Source organism: Frankliniella occidentalis, unplaced genomic scaffold (genome assembly GCF_000697945.3).
Source record: "Frankliniella occidentalis isolate FOCC.00 unplaced genomic scaffold, Focc_3.1 Scaffold5, whole genome shotgun sequence".
Lineage (NCBI taxonomy): Eukaryota > Metazoa > Arthropoda > Insecta > Thysanoptera > Thripidae > Frankliniella > Frankliniella occidentalis.
In genome coordinates, this window is record NW_026267135.1 from 1100690 (window position 1) to 1113144 (window position 12455).

Consider the following 12455-nt stretch of genomic DNA (forward strand, 5'->3'; position numbering starts at 1 on the left):
ATTAAAAAAAAAAATCAAAAATATGTAAGAATGTAAGACACAGAGTTGTCCAACTCACCCCAACCTGGACTGGTGCAAATTGAGCCCCATGATCGCTTGCTTTACTCCATTGCCTCTTTCGAACGCGATAAAATAAGGCGAACCCTACACAGAGGGCTGCGTTCAACAGCATTAGTGAAGTTGTGGCAGCCACAAGAGACGATTGGGGTGTGCAGTCAGCGCTCTCCACCGGGCCTGGTCATCATGAGAATCGGAATATCGTTTAATTGCGTTGCCGAGATAGCAGTTATAAAGACAATGAGAGAAATGTGGAGGGAAAATGAAAACTGCGGTACAAGATTGCGTCACTCACTCGCGCTCACGTCCGATCCCTGTTGTATAACACTCGCAGGCCTTCCCCCGTCCAGGATAGGCGTGGAACCAGGGCCAAGGTTTGCGTTCTTCTTGGGGGTGGCGGGCTTGGGGAGCGAGTCCTCGCCCACGACGAGCTGCGGGGCACAAATAACGCAGGATATGATCAAAACAATTTCCCGTTGTACCACAGTATGCCACTCTCGCTTTCACCGGGGACGACGACGATGACGCCAGGCCATCTAGTGAGCCTCGGGCACTAATTAGACGTCGAACAGACGTCGATTTAGATGCTCATGGTAAAAAAAAGTTCAATCGACGTCACTTCGACTTTCGGCGTTTTATTGACGCCCCACCGACGTCAACGTTTTCTTTTGATAGTTACCCTGAGCTGCAAGGGGAGTTCTCCCGGCAGGTCGGCCTCGGGCTTAGCCGTTGTCGTCGTGGTTGTTGGTGTTGTCGTCGACGAGGCGGACGACGGGGTCGTCGTGGAGGCCGTGCGCGCGGTACTGGAGGCCGAGGGCGCGGTCGCGACTGTGACGGACTCGGGCGCATTCGTTGTGGAGGCCGCCGACGTGGAGGCCATGGCGGTGGTCTGCGGCGCCAGGGTCGAGCTGGTCGTCGTGGTGCTCGGCGTCGACGAGGAGTGGATGGGCGAGGACGTCGTGGAGCTCTCGTTCAGCTGGACGAGGGCGAGAGGGGCCGGTCGACCCTCCTGGACGACGGCCTCGGACACGTCCTCGATGACGGCGGAGTCGTTGGCCGAGCGCCGACGCCGCTTGCCGAACGAGTGCACCCCGTTGTAGCAGCGAATCTGAAGGGAGTCAGGATCAAAAGGTCAGTGAGAATGCCTACGGTCAGAGGGAGGGGTGAGCGGCAGCGTCGTGTAACCTACCGGCTCGCAGATGTCTTGGCAGAACTGGACCGTGGCCACGAAGTTGACGGTGGCCGTGGACGGGAAGCGGAACGCCTTGAAGTCCGCGAACAAGTCGCGACTGCCACGCTCCACTTGGAGCGCCGGGAAGATGATGGGGTCCCGGGGGCAGCCCACGTTGTCGATGAGGGTGAGTAGCTCGCCGTTGTCCGTGCGCGCCTCCAGGTTGCGCGCGAAGATGCCGAACGCGCTCGTGGGGTCGATCTCGACGCGGAGCTGCAGCTCCTCCCCGAGGCCGACGACGGCGGCCTCCTGGCCGGCGCGGGTCACGATGCGCATGCGCACGTTGGGCGTGGGCGCCGTGTTCGTCACGATGTTGGCTCCGGACGGTCGGAACGGAACACTGCGGAATGTTGTCGTGAGTTTGAGATTTTCAGAAAAATTTGAAACTTTTCCAGAAAAAGAAAATGAAATACTTCCATTTAGTTTTGGAAAAAGATGAAACTTTTATGGAATTTTTTTAGACATTGTTCAAACAAATTCTTGAAAAATCTCTCAAAAGTCCCTATTCTGGAAAATTTAAATCCCTGCCTGTCTGAGATACACTCACGTGACGGAGATGCCGCCGCCCTCCTGGTCGCGCGTCCCGGAAGGCGCGTACGACACGGTCTGGTCGCTGGCGTCGAACGAGCACTCGACGCGCACCGTCTTGTCCGTCTCCTGCATGATGACCGGGTTCTGCTGGATCACTACATGGTTCACGTACCGACCGCGGCCCTGGGAGAAAGATAGAGAGAAGTGTTATCACTACCGCATTGACGCACGAAAATAGAGACAACTTTCAATGCACTTTTCCACAAAGAAAATTTTCTATTTTTAAGTGATTTTTTTTTTGTTCTTGCAGGGAAAACTTAAAACTTTTTTCAACTTTTGTTTTTATTTTTTTGGCCAACTTTTTTCTCTAACCCTTTTCAACCTTTTTTCCAACTTTTTTCTCAATATTTTTAATTTTTTGCTTTTGTTTTTGCCTTACCTGCTGCACGGTGCCGCACTGCGTGCCCATGGGGATGCGCAGGACGAGCTGCGCCTGGCCGCTGCCCATCTCGAAGCACGCCTGCGGGTTGCCCGTGGCGTACACCCGGCCCTCGAACGGCGCCCCGAACAGGAACGTGATGAGCATGTCGGACTGGGTGCAGTCCACGCGCACTGCAGGGTGGGAAAAGCTTGTCGTCAGTCTCTCGCGCGCGGGAGAATTCGAAAAATTTGAACTAAAGCTCTAGCTGTTGTTGTTTACATCAAGCGCATTCGGCATGCAAGCAAACTAAACTAAGACAAAAAGCTTTTGACTTACCGTTGTGAGAGGGCAGGCCGCATTCCACATGGCATTTACCTTACATTTCACTGTGTTTCGCTCTTCGGACGTGCGGCTGACACGCTGCTTTCCAACTGCAGCGACTGCGTGTTCTACGTTCGCACTCTCACCGTATATGTGCGGGGCATGCTTTTTCAAATTTTTCGTCCCGAAGGAGAAAATCTCAACTACGTTTTTTTGCTACTGCTATATTTTACAAAGCTTCTACTTTTACTGACAAAAACTACAAAGCGATCCCGCGACGCACCACCTTACTGTCGGCATGCATGAGGCCCATGGGGTGCCCCCGTGGTCACGTGGTTCCCTCTCGATGACTAGTCCCCCCCATCCAGCCTGCTCCAATAGTCGTGACTAACGAAACTTAACTTCTGCGGGTGTTCGCACCGTGGCTTCACTCATTCGTCTTTTCCTGAAATGTTTTTACTGAACTCGATTGTGTCAAGATTATGAAGCAGAATCGGTTTGTACCCCAGTAAGTTCTTTTCCAGTGTGGTGTGTCGTGTTTTTTTGTGTGTTTGTGGTGGTCCGAGGGACAGGGTTGGCCGCATCCATAGTCGTGACTACTAGCAGGACTCCCCGTGGAAAACGTTACAAGGTTGTAAGCAAAGGATTTCTAGTTTCCGTGATGTTTGATGGAAACAATCGGGGAATTCCTGTTAGAAAATTGCAGCGCCTATTGGAGGATCTCCTAGGGCGCTACGACTATGCATGCGGCGATGCTTTTCGCTTTTGTTCGACATCCCAATTTCTTTTAAGGCATTTAAAGCTATAGCCTTTGGGGGGGTTTAGGGGAGGATGGAGGATGCGTTTAGCAAATGTGGCTCATGCCTGTAACGCTCCTGAAAGTTGCGTACACTGTTCAGAATTTTTTTCTAGGCCAAAACATAAATACTATTGACTGTTCTCTGAGGAGGTCTGGTGCGAGCTCATGATAGTCACGACTATGGACATAGCGGCGGCTGCGTCGCCGCGCTGCACCTCCGACCCCAAGTTTACTTTCCAAAACAGTAAAAAAATAAAATGAAAAAAAAGGCAAAATTGGTGGCCTTGCACAAGACCGACGCATGCTATTAACTTTTTCCGTTCAAATGAGGCAGGCAGGAGGTCAGTCTACGGCGACGCAAGTGAGGTATCATCGTCGTCGAAAGAAAAACACCTTCAAAAAACGCAAGTAAGCTATCGTATAAAAAAACAGAGTCCTACTTTATTTCTGCCAACTCTCGGTACAAAAAGCAGTGCGGGCCCCAAGGCTCTTTACGGTGTGAAGTAATTGTATAAAAAAGAAATCATTCAGCCCTTATTCTCTATCCCCATGGCCAGCCCCATTGCCAAAACCAATGACCTTGTCTGGGGGGAGAGTGGGGGTCGTAGTGGACAGGGGTGGGGGACGCGGACGGGTAGGTGGAGGGACCGGGTGACGGGTATGAGGGTGCCGAGGGTTGGGCGGAAGGCCAGGCGGTGCCAGTCGGTGACGGGTATGGGGAGGGTGACGGGGAGGCGGAGGATGGCCAGGCGGAGCCGCTCGGGGGCGGGTATGGGGAGGGGGAGGGGTAGGCCGAGTGGTAGGGGGCGGAGGGGGACGGCGAGGGGTAGAGGGGAGGAGACCGCGAGGGGTAGGAGGGGAAGGGAGGGGCCGAGGGCCGGCCGTGAAACGCACCGTTGCTGCAGGACCCGCGCTCGCTGTAGTAGAAGTCCCGGTCCAGCATGAGGGCCGCGCGGTCCGCCGCGAACGTGTCGTCCGAGGACAAGAAGCAGTCCCTGCCGGATCAGAAACCAGAGAGCGCGGCGGTCAGCCTGACGGGCGCGGGGTAGGCAACCCCGCTGCGCACTCGCGCGCACCGGGTGGCCTACCCGACGATCGGCGGGCGCCCCGAGACCGACCAACCCCCGTGTAGTAGCGTACCTGCGGACAGCGTGGAAGTTGAAGGACCTGCACTGGAACTCGCGCTCCTGGTCGCAGAGGCGCTTGCACTCGTTCACGTCGAAGGTCCTCGCCACGTAGCGGTCCGTGTATGGCAGGAAGCGTCCCGGGGAGTCCGAGTACTCGCAGTTGGGCGGCTCTGCGTCCGAGTATAATGCAGGTTATAAGAAAAGGGCCGTCGGCCAGTCCGAAAATTTTCCGGAAAAATTCACAACTTTTCCAGAAAAAAATGAAAAAATAAATAAAATACTTCCAGCAAAGTGAAAAAATTTGAAGAAATCTCTTGAAAATTTCCTATATGCACTTTTCTGGAAAATTAAAATATCAAATACTGTGTTAGACGAATGCAGCTGGACTTACGGGGCGCGCACTCGTTCTCCATGTAGTCCACGTCGGGCGTGGCCCTGCGGAAGGTGTGCGGCTGCGTGCGCCGGGTCTCGGGGCTCAGCTTGCACAGCTGGTCCCTCGCGTAGTACGTGGCCGACCTGCAGACGACCCGCGTGGCGCGCAGGCACTCGTCCTGGCACTGCCGCCGGCTGAAGATGTTCCGCACCTCGATGGAGTTGGTGCCGACCAGCTCGTAGCTCGGCACCCGGTTGAACACCCACGCCTTCGGGCAGGGGCGTTCTGCGAAGAGGACACGGCGAAACAGAGGTGTGCGTCAGGAACGACTCTGGAGGGTGTTTTAGAAGGTGTCTCGGGTGGTGTTCGGTGTGCGGGAAGGTGTTCGGTGTTCAGGAAGGTGTTCTGGAGGGTGTTCTGGAGCGCAGCTCACCTTGCAGGCAGATCTTCTGGAAGAAGGCGAGGTCGGGCGCGGCGGCCAGCGGCGCGGCCTCGGCGTCCGACGAGCGGTCGAGCGAGTAGCAGCGCTGGCGGCCGCCGCGGACGTTCTCGAGGCTGACGGCCAGGCAGCGCTCCCGCTGCTGCGCGCACTCCACCAGGCACTCGCCCGAGATGCCGATGTCGGCGCGCGTCCGGATGGCGTCCCGGCGCGCGGGCGTGTAGGTCGCGCCCGCCACCTTCTCGTACGACAGCGTGCCCCTGCACGGGTACGGGTTGAGGACGGGGTCGGGCGCGCCCGGCTTGGGCGAGAAGGGGCTGGGGCTGCCGGCGGGCCCCGCGGCGCCGCCCGGCCCGGTGGAGAAGCCCGTGCCCGTGCCGAAGCCCGTGCCGAAGCCGCCGCCGGTCGAGGTGCCCGTCGGGAAGGCGCCCTGGAAGTTGCGGTCCGGCGCCGGCGCGAGCGGCGGGTAGGGCGACGGCGAGGGGAAGGCGCCCGGTGGGTACGCGCCCGCGTACGGCCCGGGCGAGCCCGCCGGGTACACGCCCGTCGGGTAGGGCGTCACCGACACGGCGCCGCCAGCTGCAAAGCAGAAACACCCGGGGGTTCACGTCGTGGACTAGGCCGACATCAGAAAGGGTGTGACGTCCCCGTGAGCTCCGCTTACCGTGTCGTCCCGGGAGCAGCGGGAAGGACGGGTAGCCGCCCGGGCGCGGGTAGAAGGCGCCCGCCGTCGGCGGGACGGGCGACGAGCTGGGCCCCAGGCTCGGGCCGAGGGTCGGGCCGATGGTGGGGCCGAACGTCGGGCCGAACGTGGGGCCGAAGCCCATGCCCGGCGCCGTGGGGTTGAGGAGGGGCAGCCCGGTGCACTCCCGCTCCGCGTAGAGAGCGCCGCTCTGCGCCTGGTACGCCGTGCTGTCCATGGACGAGCCCAGGCTGCCGCTCAGCAGGCACTGGTGCGAGCTCTGCCCCGTCTGAACACGCCCGTCGTTAGTGCGATAGTACGACAGGTTTTGTTTGTAAAGAGTGGTTTCTTATGGTGAGTGTGGCGGTTACCGTGCTGAGGAAGGTGTACGAGCGGCACAGGAACTCCCGCTCCACGTCGCAGGCGTGCTGACAGCTCGAGTCGCTGAACGTGGACAGGGCCTTGTCGGTGTACACGAGCTGGCGGTCGCGCTGCTGGTTGCGGTACACGCACCGCTCCAGAGCTGTTCGGGCACACACACACACACACACGAGCACGCCGTCAGATGTGGTGGTCACCGAGGGGGTACAGTACCTTCACGTAGAGGGACTCACGGGCGGCGAGCGAGGCGCACTGGTTCTCCAAGTAGTCGGCCTCGGACGAGGGGAGGAAGGCGTGCGGCTGGGTGTGCCTGTCCTCGGTGCTCATGCGGCACTCCTGGCGCCGGTAGTTGTAGGTGGCGGAGCGGCACAGGAAGGTGCGCTCGTCGGCGCACCGCTCCTCGCACTCGGTCTTGCTCAGCCCCGGGATCATGACGCGGTCGTAGCCGCGCAGCTCGAAGTTGATGTGGCGCTCGTAGGTCCACGCCAGGCCGCAGCCGCCGCCTGCGCGTGAAAAGGGTATTCCCATGAAAAAGGTATCCCCGTGAAAAGGGTATCCTCGAGGAAAAGGTATCCCCGTAAAAAAGCACCCCACTTCAATTCAATGGTGCGGGTGGGAATTATCATAGCCGAAATTTATCCAGAAAAAAAAATCGGAAAAATTTGAAATAATTTCAGAAAAAATTGATAAAAATAGACTTTCAAAGAAAACGTTGTTGAAAATTTTTCAAAAAATTATTTCTATTGTAAATTTAAGTTTCTAGGCGCGGGTTTTGTGTTGTACTGACCGCGCAGGCAGATGGCCTCGAAGTAGGCGACGCCGGGCACGGGTCTCAGGTCTAGGCGCTGGCGCGTGGCGCTGGGCTCGCCCTCCAGGGCCGTGCACTCGGAGCGCGCGTAGTCCAGGTTGAAGGCGCCGCAGCGCGGGTCGGAGCGGCACAGCTGCGCGCACTGCACGGCCACGCCGGGCGTCGTGTCGCGCTCCAGGTTGTAGGCGCGGCCCGCGGCCAGCTCGAAGCCCGCCACCTTCTCGAACTCGGGCCGCCCGCCTCCGGGGCACCGGCCATCTGCGGGTGCACGACGAGTACCCCGGGTCAGCGGGGGAGGCCCGACCACCCGTGGGCATCGAGGTCGTATCGACGTCGCCCGTACGCCACATTGACGGCGTGGCCTTGGTTATAGCCGAAATCTTTGACTCGAATCGTCGTACTGACCATGTCGTGTTTGAACAAGCAGCACACATGGTCAATCAGATTTATGATTTTTACATCTGATGAGTAAAAGTACAAGTCAAAATTTCGACCAGATATTAATTTTTTTAAATATTTTTTTGTCCTAAGGCCCCCAATGTGTTGTTGGTGACATCGATATGACCTCTTGTTTGCGATATTGGAGGCGATGATACGTTGGGCAGGCCCGTGAACTATACCACCATGCTCCAAACAAGCAGCAAGCCGTACCTCAGTCAGAAATATAATTTGAAACTTCGACGTCAGAAATGACATTTCAGCTGAAATGCAAACCAACTTTCTTTGTATTCCGATTGAAATTTCATACTTTGACGCCCATTTAAAATTGTGGAAACATTTCTGACTGAGGTGGTTCCAGCTCTGTTCATCACCGTGAGAGGGCTAGAGATAGCAATAGACGAAGCTATACGTGCGGCAATTTTGCTGCGTCTCCCGGATGACACGGTGATGGTTATGTGACAACGCTTTATGCAATTGATATGCTCTCGTTATTTCATTCCTTACATCTACTCGCTCAAGCGTATACTGGTGACTACAACGTTTGGACCTCATTCGACTACGGCTACGGTAGAAGTCTACACAACAAAGCCATACCGTCACTTAACCGAAACGCAGATTTTTAACATCTTTTATCGCACACGATATTCGACGAGAAGAATCTGCGTCTTCGTGAGGTGACAAAAACCTTGCTACTGAGGGTTTCCTTAGTCATGCTGCTCATGGACCGTGCGCTCCGACTACATTCCCGTCAAACCAAAAGAATAAAAAATAAAATAAAAAGAAACTACTTGCTACACTACACTTCACCGTAACTACGTTTTCCTCTAAACAAAGTGCGGGTGGACATGCCGATATATAGATTTGATGGAGTCTTACTGGCGACGCCGACGAGCTCTGGCTGACCCGCTCTGCTGAAGATTGTACCTGAGGGATCGCCGGGCAGGGGTCTACCGGGCAGCGCGGGGCCGAAGCCCGGCAGGTTGCCGATGATCCCCCCGGGCCCGCCGTGGGCGCCGGGGATCGGGTGCCCTCCCGGCCCCGTGTGGTGGCAGTTACGCTCCAGGTAGTTGGTGCCCGGCCGGCTCATGAGCGCCTCAGGGCCCGCCGACGCTGCAAGTGTAGAAAGTAAAGTCAGTGTATGGTGAATGTATCCCCTACATGCTGGTGGGGGGTAACTTTATCATAATCCGTGAAAAAGTTGGAGGGTCGTTCCCATAGCACGTGACCTATAGTGCCTATAGGGGGAGACAAGTATGATTGGGTTCCAGGACAGAACCATCTGGCAACGGGGACTCCATGATATTTGTGCCCCGGGCTAAAACTATCATTGGGTCCCAAAAGGATCGGGAGCATTATCGGAGTACATAGGGACCCCCATGATATTTGAACCCCCGGGGGGTAAAAGAAAATCATAGTCCAAATTCCACTGACCTCTGTCGTCGCCGCTGATGAAGCACTGCGAGCCGCTGGGGTAGTACGAGTACGAGCGGCAGATGAAGTCCGTGTACGAGTAGCAGCGGCGCTCGCAGTCGCGCTCGTCCGCCACGAGCGGCAACACGAGGTCCAGGTAGCGCGGGTACGAGTTGGCCACCGACTCGAACGTGCAGCGGGGGTCGGCTGCAAGGCAAGTCAGTCAGGAATTTCAATTTTTCAAAAAAAGTATGGCTAGAATTTTTTTCTAGAATTATCTAATTTTTTTTAAAGAATCTTTCCTTTATTAAAACTTTTCTGGAACCATTCCGAATTTTTCCAATTTTTTTCTGGAATAGTTTGAAATTGTTCCGTGAAAATCTCTACTCACGCGACAGGCACTGGTTCTCGAGGTACTCGACGTTGGCCGGCGCGTCCACGTACTCGGAGGGCCGGGTGCGCCGGTCCTCGGAGCTGAGCCTGCACTCGGCCGTCTGCGAGTCGTACTCGGCCGAGCGGCAGTCGAAGCGGCGCTCGGCGAGGCACGCCTCCAGGCAGTCGCGCCTCGTCTGCACGAGCGGCAGCTTGACGTCGTCCAGGCCGCGCAGCTCCTTGCCCGGGCGGCGCTCGAAGGCCCAGGCGCGGCCCACGCAGCCGCGCACGTTGCCGCGCAGGCAGATCTTCTCGAAGTACGTCTGGCCCTCGCGCGGCGACAGCTCCGACCCGCGGCCCTATGCGTCGAGGAATTTTCGTAAAAATGTCTGAATTTTTTTTCTGACAACTTCAACTTTTTTCAAACTTTTCTAGAAATTTTTCAATTTTTCTAAATTTTTCTGGACATGTTAGAAAGTTTTTCCAAGTCTTTCTGGAAAAGTTTCAGCCGTCCCTGGAAACATTTTCCAACTTTTCCTGGAAACATTTTCCAACTTTTCCTGGAAACATTTTCCAATTTTTCCTGGAATTATTTTTATTATTCCCTGGAAAATTTTCCCATTTATATATACCTGCGTGTTGCGGTCCAGCTTGAAGCACTTCATGGCCGCGTAGTCGAGCGAGAAGGCCGGGCAGTCGGAGCCCGCCTCGAGGCAGCGCGCCCCGCACTCCAGGGTCACCCCGGGCGAGGAGGCCATGGCCAGGCCGACCTGCTGCGCCGAGCGCAGGAAGTGGCCCGTCACCTTCTCGAACGTGAACAGGCCGTCGTCGCACTGGCTGATGCTGCACTGCTTCTCGGCGTACACGGCGCCGCGCTTGATGGCGAGCGGCGCGTTGCTCAGCGAGATGGAGTCGTCGCCGCTGAGGTAGCAGCGCTTCTCGTCGGCCGCGTAGGTGAAGGCGCGGCAGGTGAAGCCGCGCGCCTGGTCGCACAGCGCCTCGCACTCGGACTGGCTGGCGGCGAACTGCAGCTCGTCCATGGAGACCACGGAGAAGCCCGGGCGCACGTTGTACCGGCAGTCCGGCAGCGCTACAGTCAGTGAAAATAGTTTGAGTAAAATGCTATCCTCACGGCCATCTGGCTGTGTGGCCCTGCCAACCCGACGCATCCTCTAGAAAGCGAAAGAGCGCGTTTATGTTTTGAAGAAAACGTATACTATGCAGGTAAAAGATGGAGTAAATATAAGTAAAAAATTAAGTCAAAGACCGTGAGTAAAAAATCATGAGTAAAAAACACTATGAGTAGAATAACTGTGAGTAAAAAAAAAACAAACTATGAGTTAAAAAGTATGAGGAAAAAACTTAGACTAAAAGTGTGTACTTACAGCGCACGCACTGGTTCTCCAGGTAGTCCACGGCGCTGCCAGGCTGGCGGCGGAAGGCGCTCGGCTGACTCCGGCGGTCCTCCCTGCTGAGCCGGCAGATGTTCTGCGCCTCGTCGAACTCGGCCGAGCGGCAGGTGAAGGCCGTCTCGAACAGGCACAGCTTCTCGCACTCCGTCTTGGTCTGCACGTTGTGCTCCTCGCGGTCGTCGAAGCCGTCCAGAAAGGCGCCGACGACGCGCTCGAACGCCCACAGCCGGTCGCCGCACATGGCGTTCAGGTTCGACACTGGCGTGCGCGCAGAGAACCGGGTCATCATTCGTTTTATTCTGATTATTCTCTCATTCCGAATTTTTAAAAGTCGTTCGACTCACCTCCTCGCAGGCAAATCTTCTCAAAGTAGTTGCTCCCCAGGGCATCGTGCAGGCTCGACCGGTGTCCGCTGGAGTCGGCGCTGTACGACTGACATCTGGACGCCTCATAGTCTGAGGGAAATCAGGTGACATTAGTTATAAGCACAAAAAAAAACAACCTTATCAGCTTCCAAAGCTTTCGGGAAAAAAATTGATTTTAATTTCTCTGGCGCAGCAGGTATCGCAGGTGTGCGCGGTACTCACCGACGGTGAATCCTGCGCAGGTGGGAGTCTGCCTGCAGATGGCGGTGCAGTCGCGGGTGATGCCAGTGCCCGGCTGGGTCAGGATCCCCTGCGACGCCCCGAACAAGAACTTCACCCCCGTCGTCTTCTCGTAAGTCTCCGTGCCGCCAAAACATTGGCCTGTGCCCCCCCAAAAAATAATTTAAAAAAAACAACAAAAACACAGTGAACTCATCAAATTGAATCTTTTTACGGGAGGCTTGTTAGTAACTCTGGCTAGCTCTGATTCTCTCACCTTGTACTAATGATGACATTAAAATAGTATGTGATAGGTAAAGGACTAGTACATGCCAGCAATGGCTCCATATCTGAAACACAAATCGAAGGGTACCGTTAGTGCTCGGTCATTAAAATTAGAAAACGAGGATGAATGCCCTGGTTGCAGTGGTATATGAAACTAGAACGGACTAAAAAAAGGGAAGGAAATCTGCGGACAGGAAACACTCGGAACCAATCAGCGCGCTGGAAAACGCACAGCGCTGGTATTTGCACAAGCGAAAACGTCACTTTCTCCGGGCAATCACCTCCTCGCGTTTGACACTATCTGTGTTGGGCGAGAGGGGGGGGGGGGGCTCGTGACCATTGTACAGCTCCCATTGCACTGCTACAAAACCTTGGCCGTTTGGCCGTCCTATTGACGTCCGTCTGTTGTCGCATGCATACTTTTACCCTCACGAGCTATGAAACAGTTGTGTGTGGTTGTATCACAGGAAACCGGAAAAGATTATTAAAAAAAAAAAAATCGAGTTCACGTAAGCAACGCAAAAAAAAGAAAAAGGAGAATATTAAAGCATCGTAAAAAGAGGGAGGGGGGCGCAGCGACACGCAAAGCCATAAGCGAAAGTGGTGGGGGAGGTCCACTTGGGTCCCGTTAGTGTCGAAGCAACAGTCGCTCGCCGAGCTGAGCTGTCTAGCGGGCTGTCCAGCGGGTGAACACCTGCACACCTGGTGGGGGTGCTGACGTGGCCTTTAGTTCTGGCCGCATTTCATTTCGCTCGCTCTATCCTCACCTGTCTACCCCCCC

General features: G+C 55.7%; 1 protein-coding gene across 2 annotated transcripts in view; it reads right to left on the bottom strand.

Moving 5' to 3' along the window:
* The window catches only part of LOC113214281 (uncharacterized), a 12417-nt gene extending 522 nt beyond the window's left edge, over nt 1–11895 (bottom strand). Inside the window, exons 1-22 of one of the 2 annotated variants that reach the window (XM_052269803.1) lie at nt 11667–11895; nt 11393–11551; nt 11150–11260; nt 10779–11063; nt 10026–10483; nt 9413–9752; nt 9043–9228; nt 8536–8721; nt 7150–7428; nt 6596–6865; nt 6353–6504; nt 5964–6270; nt 5294–5878; nt 4879–5145; nt 4501–4657; nt 4255–4355; nt 2259–2431; nt 1836–2002; nt 1247–1628; nt 737–1165; nt 353–488; nt 59–234 (exon numbers count right to left, since the gene is read on the bottom strand). In XM_052269803.1, the coding sequence (XP_052125763.1) occupies nt 59–234; nt 353–488; nt 737–1165; nt 1247–1628; nt 1836–2002; nt 2259–2431; nt 4255–4355; nt 4501–4657; nt 4879–5145; nt 5294–5878; nt 5964–6270; nt 6353–6504; nt 6596–6865; nt 7150–7428; nt 8536–8721; nt 9043–9228; nt 9413–9752; nt 10026–10483; nt 10779–11063; nt 11150–11260; nt 11393–11551; nt 11667–11685 (5325 nt within the window). In that variant the 5' untranslated portion in view covers nt 11686–11895. Of the gene's footprint in view, nt 1–58; nt 235–352; nt 489–736; nt 1166–1246; nt 1629–1835; nt 2003–2258; nt 2432–4254; nt 4356–4500; nt 4658–4878; nt 5146–5293; nt 5879–5963; nt 6271–6352; nt 6505–6595; nt 6866–7149; nt 7429–8487; nt 8722–9042; nt 9229–9412; nt 9753–10025; nt 10484–10778; nt 11064–11149; nt 11261–11392; nt 11552–11666 lie in introns of both variants that reach the window. The other variant, XM_052269798.1, reaches the window with a different exon arrangement.
* Nucleotides 11896–12455: the final 560 nt, after the last annotated feature.